The 24,495-nt window shown below is 53.7% G+C and overlaps 1 protein-coding gene across 3 annotated transcripts in view; it reads left to right on the top strand.

The window, feature by feature from the left end:
• Positions 1–24,495, top strand: part of KCNG2 (potassium voltage-gated channel modifier subfamily G member 2) — an 86,942-nt gene that overhangs the window by 44,864 nt on the left and 17,583 nt on the right. Inside the window, exons 1-3 of one of the 3 annotated variants that reach the window (XM_077974874.1) lie at positions 4,811–4,879; positions 7,880–7,979; positions 15,696–16,362. In XM_077974874.1, coding sequence (XP_077831000.1) covers positions 15,744–16,362 — 619 coding nt within the window. In that variant the 5' untranslated portion in view covers positions 4,811–4,879; positions 7,880–7,979; positions 15,696–15,743. Of the gene's footprint in view, positions 1–4,810; positions 4,880–7,879; positions 7,980–15,695; positions 16,363–24,495 lie in introns of those variants that run through there. The other 2 variants (XM_015122244.3, XM_028838126.2) reach the window with 2 other exon arrangements.

Below are 24,495 nucleotides of genomic sequence, written 5' to 3'. Positions count from 1 at the left end.
GCCTCAGTGTCGGCCTCATGGGGACGCCTGTCCCTGGCCTCGGGCCCACCCTAGGGGCCTTGTCTTAGCCACATCCGCAAATACCCTGTTTCCCGATGAAGTCCGTCTCACAGGTCCCGGGGCTGAGACTGGCACAAGCTTCCGGGAACGCTGTGGAACCCACAGCTCTGCCTTTGGGCAGCGGCCATGTGGGGGAAGGAAGGAGGCAGGGACTGTGGCCCACGCGCTGGGGCACAGCTGCACTGTTCTGTGTATTTCGCTGAAAAAGCATCCTCTCGCCATGCCTGCCCCCGGGAGCATCCGTTCCCCAGAGGCCGCAGCATTCCCGGTGAAGCCAGACTGCCCGGCTGGAAGAGCCTCATCCCTGAGGAGTGGCCTCGGGCAGGTGCCTTCCACCCTCTGTGCCTCGGTCCGCATGGGGCACTTGTACCCACAGCACAGGCTGTTAGGGGTTAATGACTGCCTGGCGCCTGTGAAGTTCTCTGTGTTTGTTGAATCAACAAAGTAAAAGAGCCGTGGATAATGAGTGCTTCCTGGACACGGGATCCGTGCGGACATAGGTGAGGCCTGGGCCCGAGTTCTCCCTCCCACGCAGGCCACTCGGCCGCTCTGCACACCAAGCCCCACCTCCACACCCAGCCCCTCTGCCAGCCCCATCCTGTCTTCAGTCCTTAGAGGGAGCCTGGACCTCACAGCCTGGACCCCTCAACGCCCACAGTCTCCCCAGAGGGGCCTCCGAGCGTAGTCCTGTCCTTAACCCCTGATTCCTTTATTCGGAATCCTAATGTTCTCACTGAGCGCTGACTATGTGCAAGCGATGTCCCGGGGAAGAAGACACAGCAGAAAACAAAATCACACACAACCTGCCCTCCCAGCGCTGAGCTTCTGGGGGGCACAGGTGCCCCTCCTGGCTCAGAAGATGGGATCCCTCACCCCCAGCTGACCACATCTTCTGCCCTGTGCTCGGGCAGGTGCATCCGACCTCATCCAGAGCAAGGACGTCCATGTGCAGGAGCCGCATCTGGACAGGCCGCACCTGCCTCCCCTCCTCGCCTTCCCCTGCGTCAGCGTGGGAGCCTCTGCTCTGGCAGCAGGTTACACCAAGCGCCGTGGTCAAGACAACCGTTGTTTCTTAGCTGTCCTGGTTTCTGAGGGTCAGGATTTCTCAGGGCCCAGGGCAGACGCTTTCTCTGCTGCGTGGAGTCTGGTCCTCGGCTGGAGGCAGAGCAGAGGCTGGGGCCGCCGGAGTCTTGTTCTTGCATGGCTGCGGCCTGATGCTGGTTGTCGGCCTCCCTGGGTGTCCTGGGAGCAGGAGCGCGTGGAAGGCCCAGCCTCTCAGAGACCCCCCCACATAATCACACAGTGAGACGTCTGCTGTGGTTCAATGGGAGGGACCCGAGACCCCACCCAGGCTCATTGGGAGGGACCTGAGACCCCACCTGGCCATGGGAGGAGTGTCCCGGGCACCTAAAGGGCTGGCAGGGCCGTGTGCAAACCTGCTGCCATCGCTGGTCCTGGCTGTCCTGACCTTCCTCCTCCCTGCTGCCGTCATCCATGTACCCAGCACACACGTGCACACATACGTGGATACATGGACATAAACATAAACTTTACCCAGATAGCCAAAGCCCCTCCCTCTCTCTACTCATATCTTCCTCCCTCTCCACACAGAGGTGATTGAAGTTTGTATAAAATTGGGATTATTCTGTTCCTTGAATATCTGGTAGAACTCTTGACAAAGTCATTTGAGTTTGATTTTTGGAAGAAAAATAGATTTGTAATTACCATTTCCGTTTCTTTAGTAATTCTGTATTTATTCAGAGTTCCTATTTCTTAAGTCAATTCTAGAACTCCACGTTTTATTGCCTTTATTGGCATGAAGCCATTATGAGTGTTTTCTCATGATGTTCTCTTCTCTACCGGATCTGAAGTTCTTCTCTTTTCTGATCTTCATTTTTAAATTTGAGCCTTCTCTTCCTTCCCCTCAGTTCTGTTGTTGTTTCCTTTCCCATTTGTCTTTTTGAGAGCACGTTTTGGCCTCTCTGCCTTTCTTTGGGTTTTCACAGTAAGACAATCTGCAGAAATTTTTTAGCTACGATGCGTTTCTTCTTAAATTACTAAACATACAGCCTTCATAGTGTAAATCCTTTTCTGTGAGTTTCTTTGTATAAAACTAGGAGAGATCATGGCCCAGTAAGAACTCGAACGCACGTTGCTTTCGTACCCACGGGGGCAGGTGCTGGAGGTGGTTCAAGACCAGGTGGCTGCACAGAGTAGACGGAGCCCGTGGTTCCAGCTCCTGCGCCGAACATCCATGGAGTCCTCATGTTACTGGAAATGGGTCCCAATCCAGACCCCAGAGAGGGTCCTTGGATCTCAGGCAAGAAAGAATTCAGGGCGCGTCCACTGTGTGCAGCAAAAGCAAGTTTATTAAGAAAGTAAAGGTGAATTGGCAGCTGCTCCATACACAGAGCAGGACGTTCCCAAGAGTAAGAGGAGGAACGCGTCCACCCTAGGTACAATGCTTTTTTATATATAAGGTAAAAAAAAGATCGTAGGGAGATTGCTCTGCTACAAGGGTTTGTGATAACAGATTAATTTTCTTTATTACTATATTTTGCAAGAATCAATATTATTATCTTTAAAGCAAAATTGGGAACGCTTCTATTTTCAAGATATCGGGGTTATCAGGACACTCCTAAGTCTGGGTCTGTTTAGTAAACGTTATCAATCTATTCCCTTAGCCATAAGCATCTAGAGTCTAGGAATACCTAACCTCCTGGGAGTCAGCCCAGCAAGTCCCAGCCTCATTTTCCAGCCCTCAGTCAAGATGGAGTCACTCTGGTTCGAACGCCTGTGACACTCAGAGGATGCACCTGATACTAAACCAGTAAGAGCAGACACTGCAGATACTACCCTTCATCTCAAGGAAGTGACCTGATAGCCTTTCAGGCTACACTATGTGTGTTCATGTGCGGGTGTGTGATTGTGTGCAGCGTGCAAGTGTGAGTGAATGTGTGTGAATGTGTATGCATGTGTGAGCGTGTGAATGTGTGTGTGAATGTGCATGTGTGTGTATGCATGTGTGAATGTGAGTGTGTTAATGTGCATGCTTTGTGCATGTGTGAATGTGTATGCCTATGTCAATGTGTGTGTGAATGTGCATGTATGTGAATGTGTGTTTTGTGCATGTGTGAATGTGTATGCCTGTGTGAATATGCATGTGTGAGTGTGTGAATGTGTCTGTGAATGTATGTTAATGTGTGCGTGAATGTGCATGTGTGTGTAAATGTGTGTGTGCATGTGTGAATGTGTTAATGTGTGTGTTTTGTGCATGTGTGAATGTGTATGTCTGTGTGAAAATGCATGTGTGTGTGAATGTGTGTGTTTTGTGCATGTGTGAATGTGTATGTCTGTGTGAATATGCATGTGGGTGTGAATGTGAGTGTGTTAATGTGTGTGAATGTGCATGTATGTGTGTGTGTATATGAGTGTGTGTGTGTGCACGTACACGTGTGAGCACTTATGCACCAGGACTATTCTAGGCATCCACATTGGTTGTCAATCCTCACAACAGCCTTGTAAGATAGGTGCTATTCTATTACGATTTATTTTCGTTTTATAAATGCAGAATCTGAGGCTTAGCAAAATTAAGTCGGTTTTCCAGGGCTGTTTGGCCCGTGCAGGCCGCGGCACGCACCTGCTTCCGTCTGCCCTCGCTCTAATTGTTGGCTGCACTGACGCTCTGCTCGTGAGACATCCTGTGACGACTCGGGTTGGGGCTGGAATTGGGGGGATGGCAAGCGCTGTGTGTGCATTTCACTCCCGCCAGCAGGGTCCCCCGCCTCCAATGACCTTGTTTCAGGGAAGCGCCCCCCATTTCCCAAGCGCCCGCCCCGGGGAAAAGCTGGCGGGGACATCGTCCTTTCCAGCAACGTGCCAGTCATCTCCAGCAGCGCAAACGATGCCTGCTCTGAACAGTTCGACCCCATGAGGAACATTCTGTATTCAACTTAATCTTTGCTTTATGTCTGTAATATCGAAGCACGTCTAAAGAGCCCGCGCACTGTCAGAATCTAATTGTGCATAAGAGATTTCGACTTTAATTAAAGAAGCAGGGGAAGGTTCCTTTAGGTCTCAGCCCCTTCACTCGCAGGGAGCATCTCAGTACAGGGGTCCCCGGGAGCCCAGTTCCAGCCTCCTTTGAGGGGCCTGGGACCACTTGGGCTTCGCCCCGACAATGACGGCCGCATTCCTCGAAGATCCCCGTTGTCCACGCGGATGGCGGCTCACCAGCGTCTGCGCCCGGGCGTGGGCCGCCCTCTGGAGATGAGCTGGATGTTGAAGCCACGGACACGGGACGAAGTGGCTTCTCCAGCTTCCCGGCCGACCAGGGGCGGAGCCGTAATTAAAGTCCAGGCCTCCTGCCGGTTCAGGGTTCTTTCTGGTACAAAGCAGTGTCCGCGTGGGGCCAAAGCCTCCGGCCTTAGCAGGGTCTTTGTCATTTCTTTGGGGCTCCCTGTGTCAGTGCAGACCAGTTCCCCCCACTCCCGCAGTGGAGCAGGCCCTGGGCAGGACTCGGCACCGCGTGGATGCTCCGTGCGTGCTGGACACGCGGACAGCCTGAGACCGGTCCTTCCCTCGTGTGTCCCTGCAGCAATGCGTCCTGGTCACCTGCGTGTGCCCTGAAGTATTCCCAGGAACACGAGCTTGGGCAAAGCGGACAGTGGGCGTGTCCTGGAGACATTTACATCCTAGTGGGAGCGGACAGAAAATAACACTGGGCAAAAATAATGCGCGAATCCTTCAGTCCTTTAGGGGAGAAAAGAACGCGGCAAAGTGAGGTGGGCCTGGCTTCAGCGTGAACCGAGTGGCGCAGGTGAGTCTGACGAGAAGGCAGGTTTGAGCAAAGGCCGAGCGTGAGGGGTCACCGTGGGCATCGCCGAGCAACTGTTCAGGCAGAGGAGCGGCTGTGCTGAGGCCTGAGGCGGGACTCGTCTGGGTGCCCAGGGGAGCAAGGAGGGGCGGGAGAGACCGGCCTAGTCCGGCGTTTTGAGCAGAGGGTGGCCTGTGGTGTTAGGAGGCCCCCTGGTCGCTGAGCTGGGGACAGAGGGCAAGAGGAGGAGGCGGGAACCTGCTAGGGCTGTGGATGCAGCAGACAGGAGGCTCAGAGCAGAGGCGGCAGTGAGCCAGAAGCTTCTAGATGTCAGGCAGCCGGTGTCAGCAGCGCCTAGCTGTGGGTGATCCCCCGGGACCCTGGCGGAAGGCCGGGGTGGGACTACAGGCCAGGCCTAAAGCCTCAACATCTGTGCTGGGCAGATGGCCCCGGGCCAGGGACAGATGCAGCTCCCTCCTGGGCCTGAGACAGGTGCCACCCCAAGGCAGGCACTACTTGAGTGGCAGGTGGCCCGACGCTGTGGGCCTCAGGGTGGAGAGCCGCACTCAGGGGGCTTCCCCTCTGGTTTCCAACCTTGGGATCCAGCCTGTGAAACAGCACAGACTGGTTTCCTCTGGAATCCACCATGCATGGGAGGAACGAGCAGGCCCATGTCCAGGGTAGCCCTGCCCGGTTCCAACCCGGTTCTTCTGCAGGAGGCCCCTGGGGAGCGCTGGCTGCACCTGCGGCTGTTTCCTGGTCGTGGGCTCAGGCGTCCAGGCCTGGCGTGGAGGGAAGGCAGGGGGCTGCCCGTGTGCAGGAGGAGCAAAGCCTTCTGCTTCCGTCACCGCCCGGCAGAGTCTCACCGTCCCAGCCCGGTTCACCAGAGCCCCCAGCCCCTGTGTGAGGGCAGCAGTGGTCGTGTCCTGCCTGGGCGCTGTCACAACACTTGCATGAGGAAACACAAGAGCTTTCCAATACCCCAAGCTCGGCATCATCAAGTTCCCCGGCTACATTTATTTTAAAGGTAAATGTCGCCGGGCACGGTGGCTCAAGCCTGTAATCCCAGCACTTTGGGAGGCCGAGACGGGCGGATCACGAGGTCAGGAGATCGAGACCATCCTGGCTAATACGGTGAAACCCCGTCTCTACTAAAAATTACAAAAAACTAGCCGGGCGAGGTGGCGGGCGCCTGTAGTCCCAGCTACTCGGGAGGCTGAGGCAGGAGAATGGTATAAACCCGGGAGGCGGAGCTTGCAGTGAGCTGAGATCCGGCCACTGTGCTCCAGCCTGGGCGACAGAGCCAGACTCTGTCTCAAAAAAAAAAAAAAAAGGTAAATGTCACAGAGGTCTCCGTGGAGGGCCCCGGGGTGCACGATTCTTCATCCTCAAAGAGCCTTTAATGGCAGACCTCCTGCCTTCCGTAAGGCTGGTAAAATCCAAGTCTTTATACATTGCTTTTCATTGGCTTATTTTTGCCTCTTCTGAGCTTCCTGGTAAACTAATTTTGGTGATTTTACTTTGTCCTCCATGTGTGACTTTTCTGTCCTATTTGCCTCCTGTGGACCCCTGATGCCTCTGGGAGACGGTCCTCAGCATGAGACCTTCCTACTTTCAATCTTGTCTACTGACTGTACTTTTTCATTTCTAGTTTTGTTTCTTATTTAGATTCTCTTGGGATTTTTTGTTTTTGTTTTTGTTTTGTTGTTGTTGTTTGTTTTCTTTTTGTAATGTCTTTGTTTTCCCTCATGTTTTTACTTCCTTCGTTCATTATTTTTTATAATTCCGTTTTCTAAAGTTCCCAGAGGCTGTGTGTGCTGTGTGCTCACGGTGGACTCTTGCTGTGTGTGGTTTGTCATTTTAGTTTCGGTTCGTCTTGGTTGGGGCTTTGTCTGTGGGAATCCCACGAGGCTTGAACTGAGAGCACCTCCGGGCCAGAGCCCTGCTGACATTGGGCTGCATAATTCTTTGCTCTGGGGGCCCATCCTGTGCAGGGCATTGGCAGTATCTCTGGTTTCTACCCACTGGACGCCAGTCACAGCAGTCATGACCATCACACATGTCTGCAGACCTTGCCGGCTGCCCCAGGGCAGAATTGCCCCCACTGCTGGGAACTGCGGCTTTGGCTGGTTCTCTGCTTGGCTCTGTGAGCTTCAGGGGTATCGCGGCCACCACCTGTGTGTGATCATTTCTTGGCTGTTATCACCCACCAAAATTCCAGCCTCACCCCACTGGGCACGCTAGGCTCATAGACACACAGCATCGTTTTTGACCTGGCCGAGAGAGAGGCCTTGAAACCTTCCGGTACTGGCTGGTGGGTTTCCTTCCCGATCACCCTCTGTGGAGGGGCCCTGCATGGCCCCTGCTTTCCTTAGATCAGTTCAGCCTCTGCCCTCGTGCTGTGACGGCCGTTCCCGCTCACCTCTGTCATCACTGAACCAGACGCCACACTCTTCACAAGACTGTGTCGTCAAACTGGTTGATCTACTCTAATACCTTGTGGCAATTCAAGATGCTTATTTTTGCTCTTATGAATGAAACTGAGCATGATTTTTCATATGTTGAAAGCCTTTTCCCCCCTTGATGTGAACTTTATGTCAGTTGGCCCATTTTTTCTTCTGAGCTGTTTGTAGTCTTTCTTTTGCTGACGTTTTGCAGAGAATGGGGAGGAACTCCAGAGCTTCCAGAAGTAACTTTGCAATCTCTTAAGTAATTAGCTTTAGAACACTTTAGCATATAATTTATGTCCATATTTTAACATGTATGTTCTGGGAGGAAGAAAGCCTTTTACAGCAGAAGTTCCAGGTTGTACCTGACTATCCAGTTATTTTAATAATGATTCATCCCTGCCTACAAAAAACCTGGAGCATGCGATGGCTTTGGCTACAAGGGAAGTCAACCTGTCCTGCAAGCCTGACGTGTGTGCTCCGCGGGGACTGGAGGGTGGGGCGTCAAAGCCACCATTCTCCGCAGTAATAACTCAGGCGACTCTCTGTCCCTTAGGGTGAAACTGGACGTTCATTTTCCAGGTCGAAGCCACTGGTCTCAGCTGTGATTTCACCAGTTCCCTGAAAGAGAATACCCTGAACCTTCACAGAGCCAGGTAAACCCAGAACCTGCCAGAATGGAGCAAGAAACCTCACGTAGCACTGGGATTTCTGTTTTCCATTTCAGAGAGAGGGTCTTCCTTGTGCCTTCTGCTGATGGTGAAGCTGAGACGCTGGCGACTGTTGACACACACCTGTCAAAGGCATGCCTCACAGGCAGCCCAAACTCAGGCGTGGCCCCTTCCGAGCCCCACCTGGGACCACAGAGGACAAGGGAGCTCACAGGGCCATCTGCCGTGCCACAAAGGGCTCCAGCAGCTGGGTGTGCACTCTAGGCTTCTTCGACAAACTGGGACAGCCGCTGCTCATTCCGGGCAGTTTCTGAGGCAGCACGTTCAGACGACTTCCTGCCGCATTAGGAAGCTCCGTTTTGTGAGCCCCGGGGAGGCCGGCAGGTTGGCACTTTCAGAGCCTTTAATGCCCCAGAGCACTTGACTTGTAGGGCTCGGGAAATCGCTGCAGCAGGTTTCCATGACCTAAGTAGCCGATTGCTTTTGAATAAAATCAGGTCCCCTGCTCCGGCCCTTCTGCCGGGCCAGCCCTCCGTCTCAGAGGAGCTCTCCTGCTTTTGGACCTCTCTGCCCGCCCCCCACAGCCGCCCCCCACAGCCCTGTGCAGTATTGGATGAGTCGGACGTGTCTGTGTTCCTCGGATCTATGCTCCAGGCCATGTCCTTGGCATGGGGTGTCTGTCACAGAGATTTAGACCACATGTTCACTGAGTGAACCTTGGGGCATAGAGGCACACATGACCGTTTAAATCCTGCCCACGTCCCCCCTCTTCTCATGCAGCGAACTTGGCGCTGAAGGTCACAGCACACGTGGTCCTGGTGATCGCTGAGTGCTTCTCTCCTGGCCTCCATTGCAGTAGCCGTCCAAGGAGCTTTCTCCCATTCAGAAGTGACTTCTGCAATTCTTCACTGGGGGCGCTGAGCTCTTACTGGCAAGCTAACTAATGCCATTTTGTTAGGCTGTCTTTCCCTCCCTCCTTCCTTTTCATTTAACTTTTTCCCCCTAAGATCTCAGGGGAATCACACGCTTGGGTCAAGTGGGCAGTCTGTGAGCTACACTGAGCAAACCCACCATGCCCCTTCTCTGGTTCCTGAGTTGCCGTAGTGGTGGGTTTAAACTTTACTTGGCAGAAGTTCGAGGCTACAGTTGTCGGCAACAACCAAAAAAAGGGCTTGATGTTGACGGTGGGAGGCAGCGGTTCTCGAACCTCAGTGATGAGGCTTGCATGTTACTGGATTCCCCCGAGGCCTACTCACTCAGAATGATTTTTATAAGTTGAAATAAAATTCACATAACGTTGTATTTACCATTTTTACGTGCACGATTCAGTGGTTTTTAGTGTATTAACAATGTTGTACAACCATCACCACTCTCTAATTCCAGGACTTTTCATCATCCCAAAAGAAACTCTGGGCCATTAGCAGTCACTCCTCCTTGCCCCTCCTCCCATTCCCTGGAACCCCTCACCTGCTTTCTGTCTCTGTGAATTTCCTTATCATGGACATTTTATTTTATTTTATTTTATTTTATTTTATTTTATTTTATTTTTTGAGACAGTGCCACTCTGTTTCCCAGGCTGGAGTACAGTGGCGTGATCTTGTCTCACTGGAACCTCTGCCTCCTGGGTTCAAGCGATTCTCCTGCCTCAGCCTCCTGAGTAGCTGGGATCACAGGCACCCACCACCACGGCCGGCTAGTTTCTGTATTTTTGGTAGAGACGGGGTTTCGCCATGTTGGCCAGGCTGGTCTCAAACTCCTGACCTCAAGTGATCCGCCCGCCTCAGCCCCCCAAAATGCTGGGATGACAGGTGTGAGCCACCGTGCCCGGCTCAGACGCTTTATATAAACGGATTCCCACTATATGTGACGTTTTCTCCTGGCTTCTTTCTCTTAGCACAGGCTTTATCCACGCTGTGGCATTAGCAGCACTTGATTCCTGTTTATGGCTGAGTAACATTCCTGTATGGAGGCCCACGTGTTGCTTCTCTGTTTATCAGTTGATGGAATTTGGGTTCTTTTCACTTTTTGGCGATTTTAGTGATGCCACTGTGAACATTTATGTACAAGTTTTTGTGTGAGCACATGTTTTCATTTGTCTTGAGTGTATACCTCGGAGTGGGGTCTCCAGGTCACACGAGAACTCTATGTTTAAAATTTGAGGAACTGCCAGACTGTTTTCCACTGTGGCTGTGACATTTTATGTTCCCACCAGCAATGTACCGGGATCCAATTTTTCCACATCCTTTCCAACACTTGTTGGGGTTTTTTTTTTTTTTTCCCATTTGTTTGATTATAACTACCCTAGTGGATGAGAAGTGGTATCTTGTAGTTTTAGTTTACGTTTCCATAATGACTAATGATATTGGTCACCTTTTCATGTGCTTATTAGCCATTCACATATTTCCTTGGGAGAAATATCTGTTCAAATCCTCTGCCCATGTGTAATTTGGGTTGTCATTTGTTGCTGGGCTGCGAGAGTTCCTAACATCCTGGATACTAGACTCTTATCAGATATGTGACTCGCAGCTCTTTTTTTCCCACTGTTACTTGTCATTCATTTTCCTGGTGCTGTTCTTTGATATACAAGAGTTTCATTGGAACGAAGTCCAATTTATCTTTTTTCTTTTGTTCCTTGTGCTTTTCGCCTCCTGTTTCAGAAATCAATGTCTCATCCACGGTCGTGAAGATGTACACTCTGTTTTCTCCTACGTGTGTTTTGGAGTTTTAGCTCTTACGTTAAGGTCTTTGATGTAGTTTGAATTAGTTTTTATATATAGTGTGATGTTGGCACCTGTCTTGGTCCATTCAGTGTTGCTATAAAGGAATACCTGAGGCCAGGTAATTCATTTTTAAAAGAAGTTTTAATTGACTCATGATTCTGATGTCTGGAAAAGTTCAGGATCAGGTATCTGCATCTGAGGAAGGCCACAGGTGGCTCCAGTCATGGCAGAAGATGGCACGGAGCTGCTGTGTGTGGAGACCACACGGAGACGGAGGAAGCAAGGGCTAGGGGTGCCAGGCGGGCTCAACAGCCAACTCTGGAGTGAACTCATAGAGCGAGAACTCACTCATTACCATGAAGATACCACCCAGCCTTGCGTGAGGGATCCGCCCCCATGACCCAAACCCCTCCCATTAGACCCCACCTCTGACATTGAGTATCAAATTCCAGTATAAGATTTGGAGGCCAATACCCAAACGATAGCAGGGTCCAACTTTATTTTTTTATATGTGGAGAACCGTTTGTTGGAGACAGTATTATTTCTCCATTGAATAGTTTTGACGACCTTGTCAAAAATGAACGGACGGTGGACTCATGGGTCATTTCTGGACTTTGGATTCTGCTCCATTGATGTTTGTGTCTCTCTTTACGCCAGTCCTACACTCTCGACTGCTGCAGCTTTATACTTAGCTTGAGAAAGCAGTAATGGACTAGTCCATGTTCGCATTCCCAGAAAGGAATACCTGACACTGCGTAATTGATAAAGAAAAGAGGTTTAATTCGCTCATGGCTCTGCAGGCTGTGAAGGAAGCCTGGTGCCAACGTCTGCTTGGCTTCTGGGGAGGCTTTGGGAAGCTTCCAGTCACGGCAGAACGCAAAGGGGGAGCAGGCACGTAACATGGTGAAAGCAACAACAAGGTTAGGGGTAGGTACCACACACTTTTAAATGAACATATCTCATTTCTACACAGGATTTAGGTGGAGGCATGTAATAAAATAATATCAAGTAAGTTTGAGCCCTCCAACTTTGTTCTTTGTCAAGATTGCTTTGGTTACCTTGCATTTCCAATAGAATTTTAGGTTCAACTTGTCAATGTCTTCAAAAAAGTTACTGAGATTTTCATATGGATTGGATTGACTGTTGATCAACTTAGGGAAGAGTGCCATCGTAACAATATTAGGTCTTCTAATACATGAGCATGGAATGTCTTTTCATTTATTTAGTCTTAAAATTTCTTCCTGCAATGTTTGTAGTTTTCAGTTTTCAGTGTAGATTTCAGTTCACTCCCTGGTTAAATTTATTCCTAAGCATTTTATTCTTTCTGGTGCTCTTACAAATGGAATTTTTTAAACTTCCTTTTCCGGTTATTCATTGCTTTTGTATAGAAATACAACTGATTATTTTTTTTTATTTTTATTTATTTTTTTTTTTAGGCGGAGTCTGGCACTCTTGCCCATACTGGAGTGCAGTGGCCCGATCTCGGCTCACTGCAAGCTCCGCCTCCTGGGTTCACGCCATTCTCCTGCCTCAGCCTCCCGAGTAGCTGGGACTACAGGCGCCCGCCACCTCGCCCGGCTAGTTTTTTTGTATTTTTTAGTAGAGACGGGGTTTCACCGTGTTAGCCAGGATGGTCTCGATCTCCTGACCTCGTGATCCGCCCGTCTCGGCCTCCCAAAGTGCTGGGATTACAGGCTTGAGCCACCGCGCCCGGCCACAACTGATTTTTTATACTGATCTCACGTCTTGCAATTTTGCTGAACCCATTCTCATAGTGGGGTGTGTGTGTGTGTTCTTTAAGGTTTTCTGTACATAAGACCATAAGAACAAGTCATCTCAAAATATAGTTTTACTTTTTTTCTTTTGAGTCTGGATGCCTTTTCTTTCTTTCTCTTGCCTAATTTTTCTGACTAGAATTTCCAGAACAATGTTAAGTAGAACTCATGACAGCAGGCATTTCAGTCTTGTTCCTTGTCCTGGGGGAAAGAATCCAGTCTTTCACAGTTGACTATGAAGTTAGCAGTGAGTTTTTCCTACATGGACTTTGTCATGTGGAGGAAGTTCTCTTTTAGTCCTAGTTATTGAGTTTTTTGTTTAATCACAAAAGGATGTTAGACTGTGTCAAATCCTTTTTCTGCATCTATTGAAATTATCACGATTTTTTCCCTTCACCCTATAAATACGTATATTATATTAATTTTTGCATACTGTGCCACCCTTGTATTCCTGTGATAAATCTCTATGGTAAATGATCACATGGTCATCGTGTATAATCCTTTTAATATGAAGCTGGATTTATTTTGCTCTTGTTTTGTGGAGGATTTTGCCTGTTTTCTCTCTCTCTTTTATTTATTTATTTTTATTTTTTTTTTGAGATGGAGTCTAACTCTGTTACCCAGGCTGGAGTGCAGTGGCGTGATCTCGGCTCACTGAAACCTCCATTCCCAGGTTCAGGCAATTCTCCCTGCCTCAGCCTCCCAAGTAGCTGGGACTACAGACACCTGCCACCACACCTGGCTAATTTTTGTATTTTTAGTAGAGACAGGTTTTTGCCATGTTGGCCAGGCTGGTCTCAAACTCCTGACCTCAGATGATCCACCCACCTCAGGCTCCCAAAGTGCTGGGATTACAGGCGTAAGCCACTGTGCTGGGTCTTTGTCTTTAGACAGTTTGTGGTGCGTCAGTGTGGATGTCTTTGAATTTATCTTACTTGGAGTTTGTTGAGTTTCTTAGATGTGTAGATTAATGTTTTTCATCAAATTTGGAGGGTTTTTTAAAACCATATTTCTTCAAATATTCTTTTTTCCCTGTTCTCTTTTTCCTTTCGGGACTCTCATCATTCAAAAGTTGGTACATCTGATGGTCCCACAGGTCTCTTAGGCTCTGTTCAGTTTTCTTCAGTTTTCTTTGTTTGTCAGATAGGATACCATCAAATGATGCATCTTCAATTTCTCTGATTATTTCTTCAGTGTGTTCATAGCTGCTGTTGAGACCCTCTAATGAGCTTTTCATTTCAGCTAGTATCTTTCAACACCAGAATTTCTATCACTTTTTTTTTTTTTATAACTTATCTTTATTGACATTCTCTATTTGGTGAGACATCGTTCTCACAAATTCCTCCAGCTCTCTGAAGATATTAAACAAGCTTAGGTGAAGTATTTTCCTAGTGAGTCCAATATCTGTGTTTCTTCAGAGATATTGTGTTTTAGTTCCTTTTTCCTGTCTATGAGCTACACTCTTGTATTCTTTGCATGCCTTGTAATTTTTTGTTGAAACAAGATTTTTAATAAGTGGCAGTTGTGGAAATCAGACTTCCCTCTCCCCAGGATTTTCTGTAGCTGCTGTGGTTTGTTGAGTAACTTTTGTGAACCAAGTTTGTAAAGTTCATCTTCTTTGTCTGATGTGGCCATTGATGTCTGTTCCATTAGCTTAGAGGGCAGTAAGTGATGCGACATAGATTCTTAAACGTCTGGAATGAAAACTAAAACTTGGTTTTGCAGATGGGCTGTGTGTCTTGGAGCCACCTTCAGCACTCAGCCAGGCTGGTCAAGCCTCTGTCTTGCCACTTCCTGCTCGCAGAATCTGAAGGTCAGTCCCAGGAGGGACTTTAGGGACTTCTCGGGATTTTCCCGGCATGTGCGTGGCATTCCAGACTCCTGGGAACTCTTAGAACCTTATCAAGCCCTTATTTCCAAAATCATCTCATTCCCCAGCCTTTCATCCCCAGCTTTTTGTCTACCTGTGGTCCCAACTATAACCCAGAGGCAGCAAATGGCTAAAACACTTTCCCATCAACGTTTCTGACACACACTCCCCAGGTGGCTGCCTTTGCACAGACAGACTTCCAAGAAACCGGAGATGAGGCTGGGCGCGGTGGCTCACGCCTGTAATCCCAGCACTTTGGGAGGCCGAGACGGGTGGATCACAAGGTCAGGAGATCGAGACCATCCTGGCTAATCCGGTGAAACCCCGTCTCTACTAAAAAATACAAAAAACTAGCCGGGCGCGGTGGCGGGCGCCTGTAGTCCCAGCTACTCGGGAGGCTGAGGCAGGAGAATGGCGTGAACCCGGGAGGCGGAGCTTGCAGTGAGCTGAGATCACGCCACTGCACTCCAGCCTGGGCGACAGAGCGAGACTCCGTCTCAAAAAAAAAAAAAAAAAAAAAAAAAAAAGAAACCGGAGATGAAGGCAGAGCCTTCCACGGAGCCACAGTAATTACGATTCCTCAAGAATGAGGCCTGTAGCTTCCCCCTCCAGTGCTGCTACTGGTACCGGGAATGCAGGCTGTTGCTTTCAAGGCTGTCGTGGCGCTGGGGAGCAGGGTAAAGCTTATTATTGTGACCAAGACTCAGCTGTTCTTTCTCAGTGCCCCACGGCTGGTGCAAGCTTTTGGTTAGTTTCCAGAGTTCCAAAAAGGCTGACTCTTGACAGTTTTTACCAGGTTTTTCATTGTGTTAAGGTAGGATGGACTTTTGGAGCTCCTTATTCTGCAGTTTCTCCGCCTCACAGAGCCAGGAACGCCGTTTTCCAGCAGGTCCCCTGGCTGATTCCGACGTGGTTAGCTCTCAGGGCACACCGTGGGAAACTAAGCTGGGACTGCGTGTCTCCGGCCAGACATCGCGGCGTCCTCACTGCTCGGTGGGGTCCGCCCTGAAACATCTGGCTCTTTGGAGTTTGAGTGGATTTGTGAAAGCTCCGTTCGACCCCTGGTTCCAAACCCGTAGTGTGAGAACCCAGCTGTTCTCTTGGCGATAACTCAAGGCGGGTCCATAACCTGGAGGGGTCCGCGGGACGCCTGAGGGTCCCCCACGCGGACCAGGTGCAGGGGTCGGGCCTGCGGAGGAGCGGCCAGTGGGCGGGCGGAGGGGTCTCAGAGCTCACCTCCGAGGGTTCGGTGCCGGCCGGCCCCTGGATCCCCGCGGGCGGACGCGCTCCCCCAGCTCAGCCCTCGCGGCCCTAACGCGCTCCTTTCCTTTTGCAGGAGCCCGGCGGAAGCCCCTCGGTCCGGTCCCGCCCGGCGCATGGAGCCATGGCCCTGTTCCGCGGGAGGCGGCGGCGGTGGGACCCGCGCCCGCCACGTCATCATCAACGTGGGCGGCTGCCGCGTGCGCCTGGCCTGGGCCGCGCTGGCGCGATGCCCCCTCGCGCGCCTGGAGCGCCTGCGCGCCTGCCGCGGCCACGACGAGCTACTGCGCGTGTGCGACGACTACGACGTGAGCCGCGACGAGTTCTTCTTCGACCGCAGCCCGTGCGCCTTCCGCGCCATCGTGGCGCTGCTGCGCGCGGGGAAGCTGCGGCTGCTGCGGGGCCCGTGCGCGCTGGCGTTCCGCGACGAGCTGGCCTACTGGGGCATCGACGAGGCGCGCCTGGAGCGCTGCTGCCTGCGCCGCCTGCGCCGCCGAGAGGAGGAAGCGGCCGAGGCGCGCGCGGGGCCGGAGGAGCTCGGGGCGCAGGGGAGCCCGGCGCGCGCCCTGGGGCCTCGGGGGCGGCTGCAGCGCGGCCGGCGGCGCCTGCGCGACGTAGTGGACAACCCGCACTCGGGGCTGGCGGGCAAGCTCTTCGCCTGCGTGTCCGTGTCCTTCGTGGCCGTCACGGCCGTGGGCCTCTGCCTGAGCACCATGCCAGACATCCGCGCGGAGGAGGAGCGGGTGAGCGCGGACTTGGGTGGCGGGGACCGGGGCCGGAGCTGGGGCTGGGGTCTGGGTGCGGGGAGGCGGGTGGGGGAAGGGGCTGGAGGCAGCCATGGCCAAGGCCTAGGACTGGGCTGGGGGCTGCCGGGGCCAGGGTGGGCCGGGGCAGGGCTGGAGGCAGCCGGACCGAGGGAGCGCAGCTGATGGTGATCTTGGCCAACCCCCACCCCCAGCGGGAGACAGCAGAGCCTCCAAGTTACATTCGGTTTCCACACGCAGTATCTGCTCCACAGGCCTCCGCTGGAACTACTTAGCCCATCAGTTCCTCAAAGTTTGAACAACATGGAGCTAAAGTATTGGGTATCGGGGCCTAGAGAATTGTGTGACATTTGGTCATTCTGGACCACGGAGACCCAACCGCATTGTTCCAGGGCTGGAGGACAGTGCCAGGGCTGTGGAACCGAGGTCTGGGTGCCGAGGGCTGTGTGCTGAGACGTCTGGGTGCTGAGGTCTGGGTACTGAGAGGTCTGGGTGCTGAGTTCTGGGTGCTGAGAGGTCTGTGTTCTGAGAGGCCTGGGTGCTGAGGTCTTGGTGCTGAGGTCTTGGTGCTGAGAAGTCTATGTGCTGAGAGGTCTGGGCGCCGAGAGGTCTGGGTGCTGAGGTCTGTGTGCTGAGAGGTCTGGGTGCTGAGGTCTGGGTGCTGAGGTCTGGGTGCTGAAAAGTCTGTGCTGAGAGGTCTGTGTACTGAGTTCTGGGTGCTGAGAGGTCTGTGTTTTGAGAGGTCTGTGTGCTGAGAGGTCTGGGCGCCGAGAGGTCTGTGTGCTGAGTTCTGGGTGCTGAGAGGCCTGGGTGCTGAGAGGTATGTGTTTTGAGAGGCCTGGGTGCTGAGAGGTCTGGGCGCCGAGAGGTCTGTGTGCTGAGTTCTGGGTGCTGAGAGGCCTGGGTGCTGAGTTCTGGGTGCTGAGAGGTCTGTGTTCTGAGAGGCCTGGGTGCTGAGGCCTGGGTGCTGAGAAGTCTATGTGCTGAGAGGTCTGGGCGCCGAGAGGTCTGGTCGCCGAGAGGTCTGGGTGCTGAGAGATCTGGGTGCTGAGATCTGGGTGTGGATCTTCCTGCCCCTGTCTTAAACTTCCTGCCCTGTCCGTCCTGTCCCACTAACCTGAGAAGGCCTGGGCAGAAGTGTGTGACCTTGTGGGTTAATCTATGTTACCATGAGGAGACAAGAGAAGGCGAAAGCTTGCCAGTGTATGTCATGTCTGGGGAAGGACCGTGAGCTCTGGGCCCTAGGCCTGGGGGTTTGTGTTGTTGGAGTGGTGAGATTCATGGAGAAGGGGCTGTGACTGTGTCTGAACGGGCGTAGCTGAGTGTTGCCCTGAAAAGGTCTCCCTGCATTTTCCAACGGCCACACCAGGAGGCAGGGCACCCACCAGGTGGGGGTCGGGCACCCCTCCCCTCGGCACCGGCCTCCCTGGACTGCATGGAGGCCCCTCCGCCCCTCACAGGGCAGAGCACCCACCGTCAGCACCGCAGAGGCCCTGCCTGCCTTGGGGACACTCGTCATTGAAGGGCACAGCAAGGAGCTGAACTGACCCAAGCCTGCGGCCCGAGTGCAAACATGACTTAGACGCAGGTTTGGAAGTCGGCTGCCGCCCTCAGTCTGGATATGTGGCCGCCCGAGTGCGGATTTGACTTAAATGCAGGTTTGGAAGTCAGTTGCTGCCTGCAGTCTGGGTGCCTGGCAGCCGGGCTGCCTTCCCCCGTCGTCCCCATGAGGTCCAGGTCCTGACTGTGCTTCCAAAAGGTGCTTCAGTGTTTGGCTGTCCTCAGTTGAATATCCAGGAGGGAAAATTCATTTGTGTCATGTTAGAGAATGGGAGAAGTTTGGGCTGCTCCAGCTACAGAAGCCACCCCAGGAACACCAGCCCTGATCCTTACTGTGCACCCCAAAACCCCAGATCCTCTCAGGGACAACCCTGGGCTCCATGGCACCCAGCGCTTCACACTCCTGGCACGCGCCCCTAAATCGCTTGTGCAGGTAAGAAGCAGTCGCCCCCCGCGTGGGGCCTGGTGACATGTGTCCGAGCGTTGCAGCCACTGCTGACCGAGGTCTTTTTCGGAAGCGATTCGGTTGTGTGGGTGAACAGCCAAGAAAAGATGGTCCTCACCCCTGTCCCAAGAGAATATTTCAAAGCATGAGAATTGACGTGTTGGTGATGTAACAAAACCGGAAGCCAGGGCACCTCCGAGCGTCCAGCTAGGGGCTGGCGAAGGACGTCACCTTCTGTCCACTTGATTGATGAGATGTGGGGAACCATAAAATGTTGGTGATTCCCATGAAAAAACGCTCAGCCCGACTTGTAATTAAATACATGCTGGATCCCAGACAGTGCAAGTCCCAGCCCAACTCAGGCCTCAGACGAGCCAAGTCACTGGCCGACCATCCCAAGCCAGCCGCTGAGGGACGGCAGTGGGACCGTGACTCGGTGCTCCCGGGAGGGAACGTGGGTGCAGGCGCTTTGGTGCCGTTTGTCAGGAAACGAGTTCTTGAGAACTAGGAGTCGGTGTTACTGACAAAATGTGAGGTCTGATGGGTTACGTACGGAAGGCTGAGTCCGGCCGCCACGCAGGGTCAGCTTCTGCTGCGTTTCCCACGCACGGTGCTGTCCCAGGTGCAGGGGTGGGGGTGCCGGAGCCGTGAGCACCCCTACACACAGCTCTACAGACACTGGGGAGACCCCGAGCCAGAGTCCAGCCAGGACATTCTCCCAGGTCTCCTGGATGCCTCAGAGAATGAGGGAAGCCCAGGGCGCTGGTTGGTTTCAGTGCCTGCCCCCCGCTGAATCTCCCGCCCTGGGCTGCGACCTGCACAGGGGCAGCAGCTCCGTGTGGGGAAGGCTTGGCACGGGGACCATGGAAACGCCTGGTCTTCTGCACACAGCGGGTGCTGAAGAAATAGGAAGCCTCGGTTATCTATGAGCAAAACATGCCCGTGTGTCCCCAGCAACACTGAGGACCTGAGAACCCGGCTTTGTCAGTGTGTGCTTGGCTCTGGGCTGCCTGGACTGGGGGCAGTTGTTGAGTCTGAGCTCACAGGAGACGCGCTGGCCCACAGGTGCGCTGGGACGGCCGTGGGGACCGGAAGGTGGACACCTGGCCCGCCCTGCACTGTCCAAGCAGGCTCCGTCCTCTGCCTGAAGTCATGTGGGATCATTCACTCCATTGCTGGGCCTTTCCCAGGAGAGAAAATCTGTTCTGTCCCAAACCCACAGGATCTTTGTGGCCAGGCGTTCGGGTGATTTGCTCAACTGTTTATCCTGCCTGTGGCCACAGAGGTTACAAACCAAATCCTAAACATCTGTGGCCCCAAAAGTTATCCTGAATTCTCTGACCCCCCAAAAGTATATCCTAAACCCAGACACCCCCGCTGCACCCCCAACCTTGCCGTCTTTCCTAGGAGAGGTTACCCGTGGTCACGACCTGCAGACACCTCCACCGCCACCACACGGGACGGCCTGCAGCCCTGGCTTGGACGTTGTAATCCAGGCTGTAGGGACACGGACGGGCCTGAGGTCAGAGCTGGAGTGGGAGTTACCACCCGTTCCCAGCTGTCAGAGGCTCAGCCGGGTGGGACCTCCCACCTCCGGGCCCCAGCCACGTGTGGGTGGGCACCGTTTGTGCTCCCCATTGCCCTCGTGGGACCTCCAGTGAGTCTGTGGCCTTTGGGAGTTTAGGCTGTGGACGGCTGTGTGGAGGAGGCTGAGCCACCTCTCTGCTCCCCACTGTCTGCTCCCAGACGAGGCCCCCCATGCCCAAGGTGCCCTGTGAACATACAGACAGGATCACGAGCTTCAGCTGCCGTGGGCCCTAATGGCTGTGGGATAATCGGCAGGGAGCGGTGTCTCTTGAGAAACGTGTGTCTGGGGTGAGGTTAGATGATGGTTGCAACAACGTGGTGTGGTTTTGGGGTCCCGTGGGCTCTCCGTGGTCAGGATGGCACCCGCGTTGGCTTCCTGCCGGTGGATGGGGCCCGGTGACGCCCACTGTGAGGATCCAGAGCGCTTTGGAGGGATGGCTGGGGGCAGTTTCCGTGCCTGCAGAGCTGCACGCTCCCCCTGCGCTGGGCGGCTGCCGGGTGGCCTGGACGGTGTGAGCACCCACGTGCTGGCTGGAGGCCGGGACAGACTGCTCCGCCCACTGGAGACCCACCTGCTGGCCTGCCTGCTGTTGGTGGAGGTTTGTGGCTGGAGGTTGTTTTTCAAAATCCATTGCTTCCTTGTACATTCAGGCTGATTTTTGGCTCTGTAAATTGATTTTTTCTTTTAAACTCACATGATTAAATTAAGAGCAGTATAATTAGTTATAGATTTCATGACTGGGATTTGAAGCATTGAATTCACTGAGAACATTTTTGCAACAGCTTTAAAAGCTGGTCGCCAAGTTTCTTCTGCACGTGGGCAGACGTCACAGACACCGAGTCGTGTCAGCTCGCAGAGCGAGAGCTTTGCGGATGCCGAGTTGTGCTGATCAGGGTTCTCCGGAGGTGCGGGATGAAAGGGTGCGGCTGATTGGCAGGAGTCAGCTCACCAGGTCCTGGAGGCCTCACGCTGCAGTCAGCATGCCGGAGACCAGCAGAGCCTGGGTCTGAGTTCCAGCCCAAAGACCAGCACCGGGAGACCAGGAAGAGCTGCGGTTTCCGTCGAGCCTGGGGCAGGAGAAAGGTCCCAGCCTGTGGCCAGGCAGGAGGAGTCCTTTGCGCTGGGGAGGGTCAGCCCTTCATGTCAGGCACAGGCCTCCGGAGTCCGCCACGGGAGCGTTGTGTCCACCTGCACCTGTGTGAGGCTGAGCCTTACGAGCTGACAGATCGCACCTCCCAGCAGCGCGAAACGTGCTTGTGTCTGTTGCAGCCTGTCCTGTGGGCGACCCTTGGAGCCCTGACTGGCTGCACGGCAAGGACAGACGCAGGGCGTGGATGGGACGTGGGGTGTGGCCTGTCCCTACAGCTGCAGTCAGAGTTGTCCTGGACCTGAGCACCGGGTGGCAGGTTGTGCATTCAGAGCTGATTTCTTCAACAAGAGCAGGCAGCAGGGCTCCCTAGGGCAGCTGCACTGGGCCGTGGCCCCTTCCCATCCGTGTGGTATAACAGGGGCTGTGTTAGGGCCACGACAGATCCAAACCTGGGGATCTCGGTGGACGTCAGGCGCCCCGTCTTACAGCAGCGTCGAGTGGGCAGTGCAGGACCAGCCGGTGGCCCCACATCCCAGGAGGCTCCCACACCACCAGTCTCCACCCAGGGGCAGAAGAGAGTGGGGAAGGCAGCCCCCTGTGATGCCTTGGCAGAGCCTCTGCGTCCGTCTGCATCCCATTGGCCTGGACGTCTGCAGCACATCCTAACCCGAAGGCCACAGGCCTAGGCAAAGCTGTGGCTGCCCTTTACCAGGGAGGCAGGTTCCAGTCGGCAGTCTCTGCCACTGCGACACTGGCAGCAAACTCCTGCCAGCACCGAGTGAAGACCCACAGCAGATGGGTCACCGGGGCCAGCTGCTTTGGGGCCGCACGATGCCGCTGGGCTGAGCTCTGGGAGGCGGGCAGGGCCCGGTGATGGCAGCGGTCCTGTGCCTGCGGCCAGCCACCCACCCTCGCAGCCCTCGGCACTCCTGTCGAGGGATCAGACCCTGCGGAGGCTCGTGGAGACCTGCAAACAGCGGGGCCTAGAAACCCACTGGGCAGGGGATGAAGATAAAGGGCTGCTCTGCTTCCTGCACAGATTTGATGGGAAAACATAGAAGATTTGTGTTTTGGATTTTCACTTTAGTCTGGGGAAAAAAAAAAAAGCTAAAATCTCTGATATAAAAGCCTCAAAGCTTCAGTATTTTTGTTTTATTTGAGATAGCGTCTCGCTCTGTCACCAAGGCTGGAGTGCAATGACGCAATCTCAGTTCACTGCAATCTCCACCTCCCGGGTTCAAGTGATTCTCCTGCCTCAGCCTCCCGACTAGCTGGGACTACAGATGCGCCACCACCATGCCCGGCTAATTTTTGTGTATTTTTAGTGGAGACTGGGTTTCACCATGTTGGCCAGGCTGGCCTTGAACTCCTGACCTCAGGTAATCCACCCACCTTGGCCTCCCAAAGTGCTGGGATTACAGTTGGAGCCACCTCGCCCGGCCAATTCTTTTTCCATAAAATCCCTCCCAGGTCTCCGGTCTCTCTTCTCGCCGCAGTACGAGGCTCAGTCGGGGGCTGGCTCAGTTCTCAGACCCTGAGTGTGACCCGCACTCCCGTCCAGCTCTGGCTCTGACAACGGCAGGGCTTGAAACATTCTCTCCATTCTGAGCCTCACCAAATGCAGATTCTTCAAAGCTGTTGAGATTAACTTGAATAGTTTATGTGCCTTGCTTTGGACAATGCTCAGCACACAGAATCAAACAGCGGAGTCTCTCTCCTTCTGCAAACAAGGGAAGCGAAGGCTTGTGTGGTCCCTGTGCGGCGGCCGTGGGGAGGGTGTGTGGGGTGGGGACCGCCACTCCGTGAGCCGGCGTGCGCTGTCCCCCTCTGATGACACAGCAGGAGTGGTCGGTGTGCAGAAATCGTGGGGAGGTTCACAAAGGGACCTGCTAGGAAGAAGCCAGGCAGCTCTGCCGGTGGGGCCTGGGGACAGGATGGATGGCACGGTGGGCCAGGGTGGTTTTGGAAAAGGCAGCACTTGGGCAGGAAAACAGGAATGCGAGTTCTCACTTTGGGCCTGGGTCCCAGGCTTGAGGCCCTTGCTGGGGACTGCCCTCTTCCACCCCGCGTTTCTCTGCCTCCTGTCCGTCTGTGTCACTTGGGAGACTTCACCTTTCTTCTTCGTGGACTTTGTTTATTCCCGGGCTGTTGTTTTTTCTCAGTTCTGTGCCCTGCAAGGGTTTTTGTGTGCTCCCCACCTCCCCGGGCCTCCCCTACACTCCCGTTCCCTCTGTCACTCCCCGTGCTGGCGCACAGCACTGCTCCTGCCGCCGGTCCCTCCAGCCATCTCCGGTGAGTCTTCCCAGCTCCTCTGGGTAGCCACCGGTCCCTCTGAGCACATCCAGGCCCGCACTTGGCCTGTGTGCAGCTGTAAGGGGTGTTGGGGAGCCCGGCCCTAGCTGTCCGGGCACGAGCCCTGGACGGGAGCATTTTCCTGGGAGCCTGGCACACCCCATGTCCTCAGTGTCTGTTCACAGCATCTGAACTTGGCGATGTGGAAAACAGGAGTCTGGGAGGAAAGCAGGGGAGGCTGCAGAGCAGCTGTGGTTCGATCTGGCAACAGTGTCCGCTGAGCTGCCGCACTCGGCCGGGAGGCGCCTGGGACTCGGCGGGAGGGGATTTAGCCCAAAGAAGGCAGCGGCTGCGGCGTCCAGGTCCAGCCTGTAAGAGGCGCAGGCCTCGCTGCTGAGGGGACATCCTTGTCAGTGACATGCTCACGCCCAGAGACCACTGAAGTTAGACACGTTTTCGGGCAGCTTCAGGGCCTTGACGAGGACGTCCCGAGGGCAGCCGCCTGCCCCAGAACCTCCCAGCGGGAACAGCTGATGCGGTTACAGCCTCAGGTCAAGCGTGGGGTTGAGGGGCCAGGCAGGGCTGCTCTCCTGACTGCCTCGGGAATTCTCGGCCCTCACAGCTCCACCCACCTTTCCCCATCACGGGCTGAGGTGGGGATTCTGCTTCTGAACTGCGTTTTGTGGGCAGATTGAAGAAAAGCCGTGTAGTCGCCACAATCAGCCACCTTCCCCTATGCCATCGGTCATAGAAAATTTAATAGAAAAACTATTCTGGTCACCATAATAACAAAAATATGAAAGGCCTAGGAATAATCTTAGCAAGAGAGGTTCTGTGTCTACCGAGAACAGCCCCGGCAACAGCGGAGGCGTAGAAATGAGTGAACAGGGCACACCGGCCCCGAGGGGGGAGGCCACTTCCCAGATTAACACACACACTTCGCGTCAGTCAGCCTCCTGGCGGGTGTTTTGGACTCTCACAAAATAATCTTTAAAATCTAGAGAAATGTGTACGAAGATGAGCCGGTGGATTCTGGAGAACAAAGAGAAAAGTGCAAAGCGGGGGGCCCAGCCCAGAATTGATTCTCTCCTACTGCACAAGCTTCCCTGAAACATGGTGGATTCAGATGGCAGCTGT

The sequence above is a fragment of the Macaca mulatta genome, chromosome 18 (genome assembly GCF_049350105.2).
Source record: "Macaca mulatta isolate MMU2019108-1 chromosome 18, T2T-MMU8v2.0, whole genome shotgun sequence".
Taxonomy (NCBI): domain Eukaryota; kingdom Metazoa; phylum Chordata; class Mammalia; order Primates; family Cercopithecidae; genus Macaca; species Macaca mulatta.
Note: the sequence above shows the minus strand (reverse complement) of the source record. Positions and strands in the feature narration are given on the sequence as shown.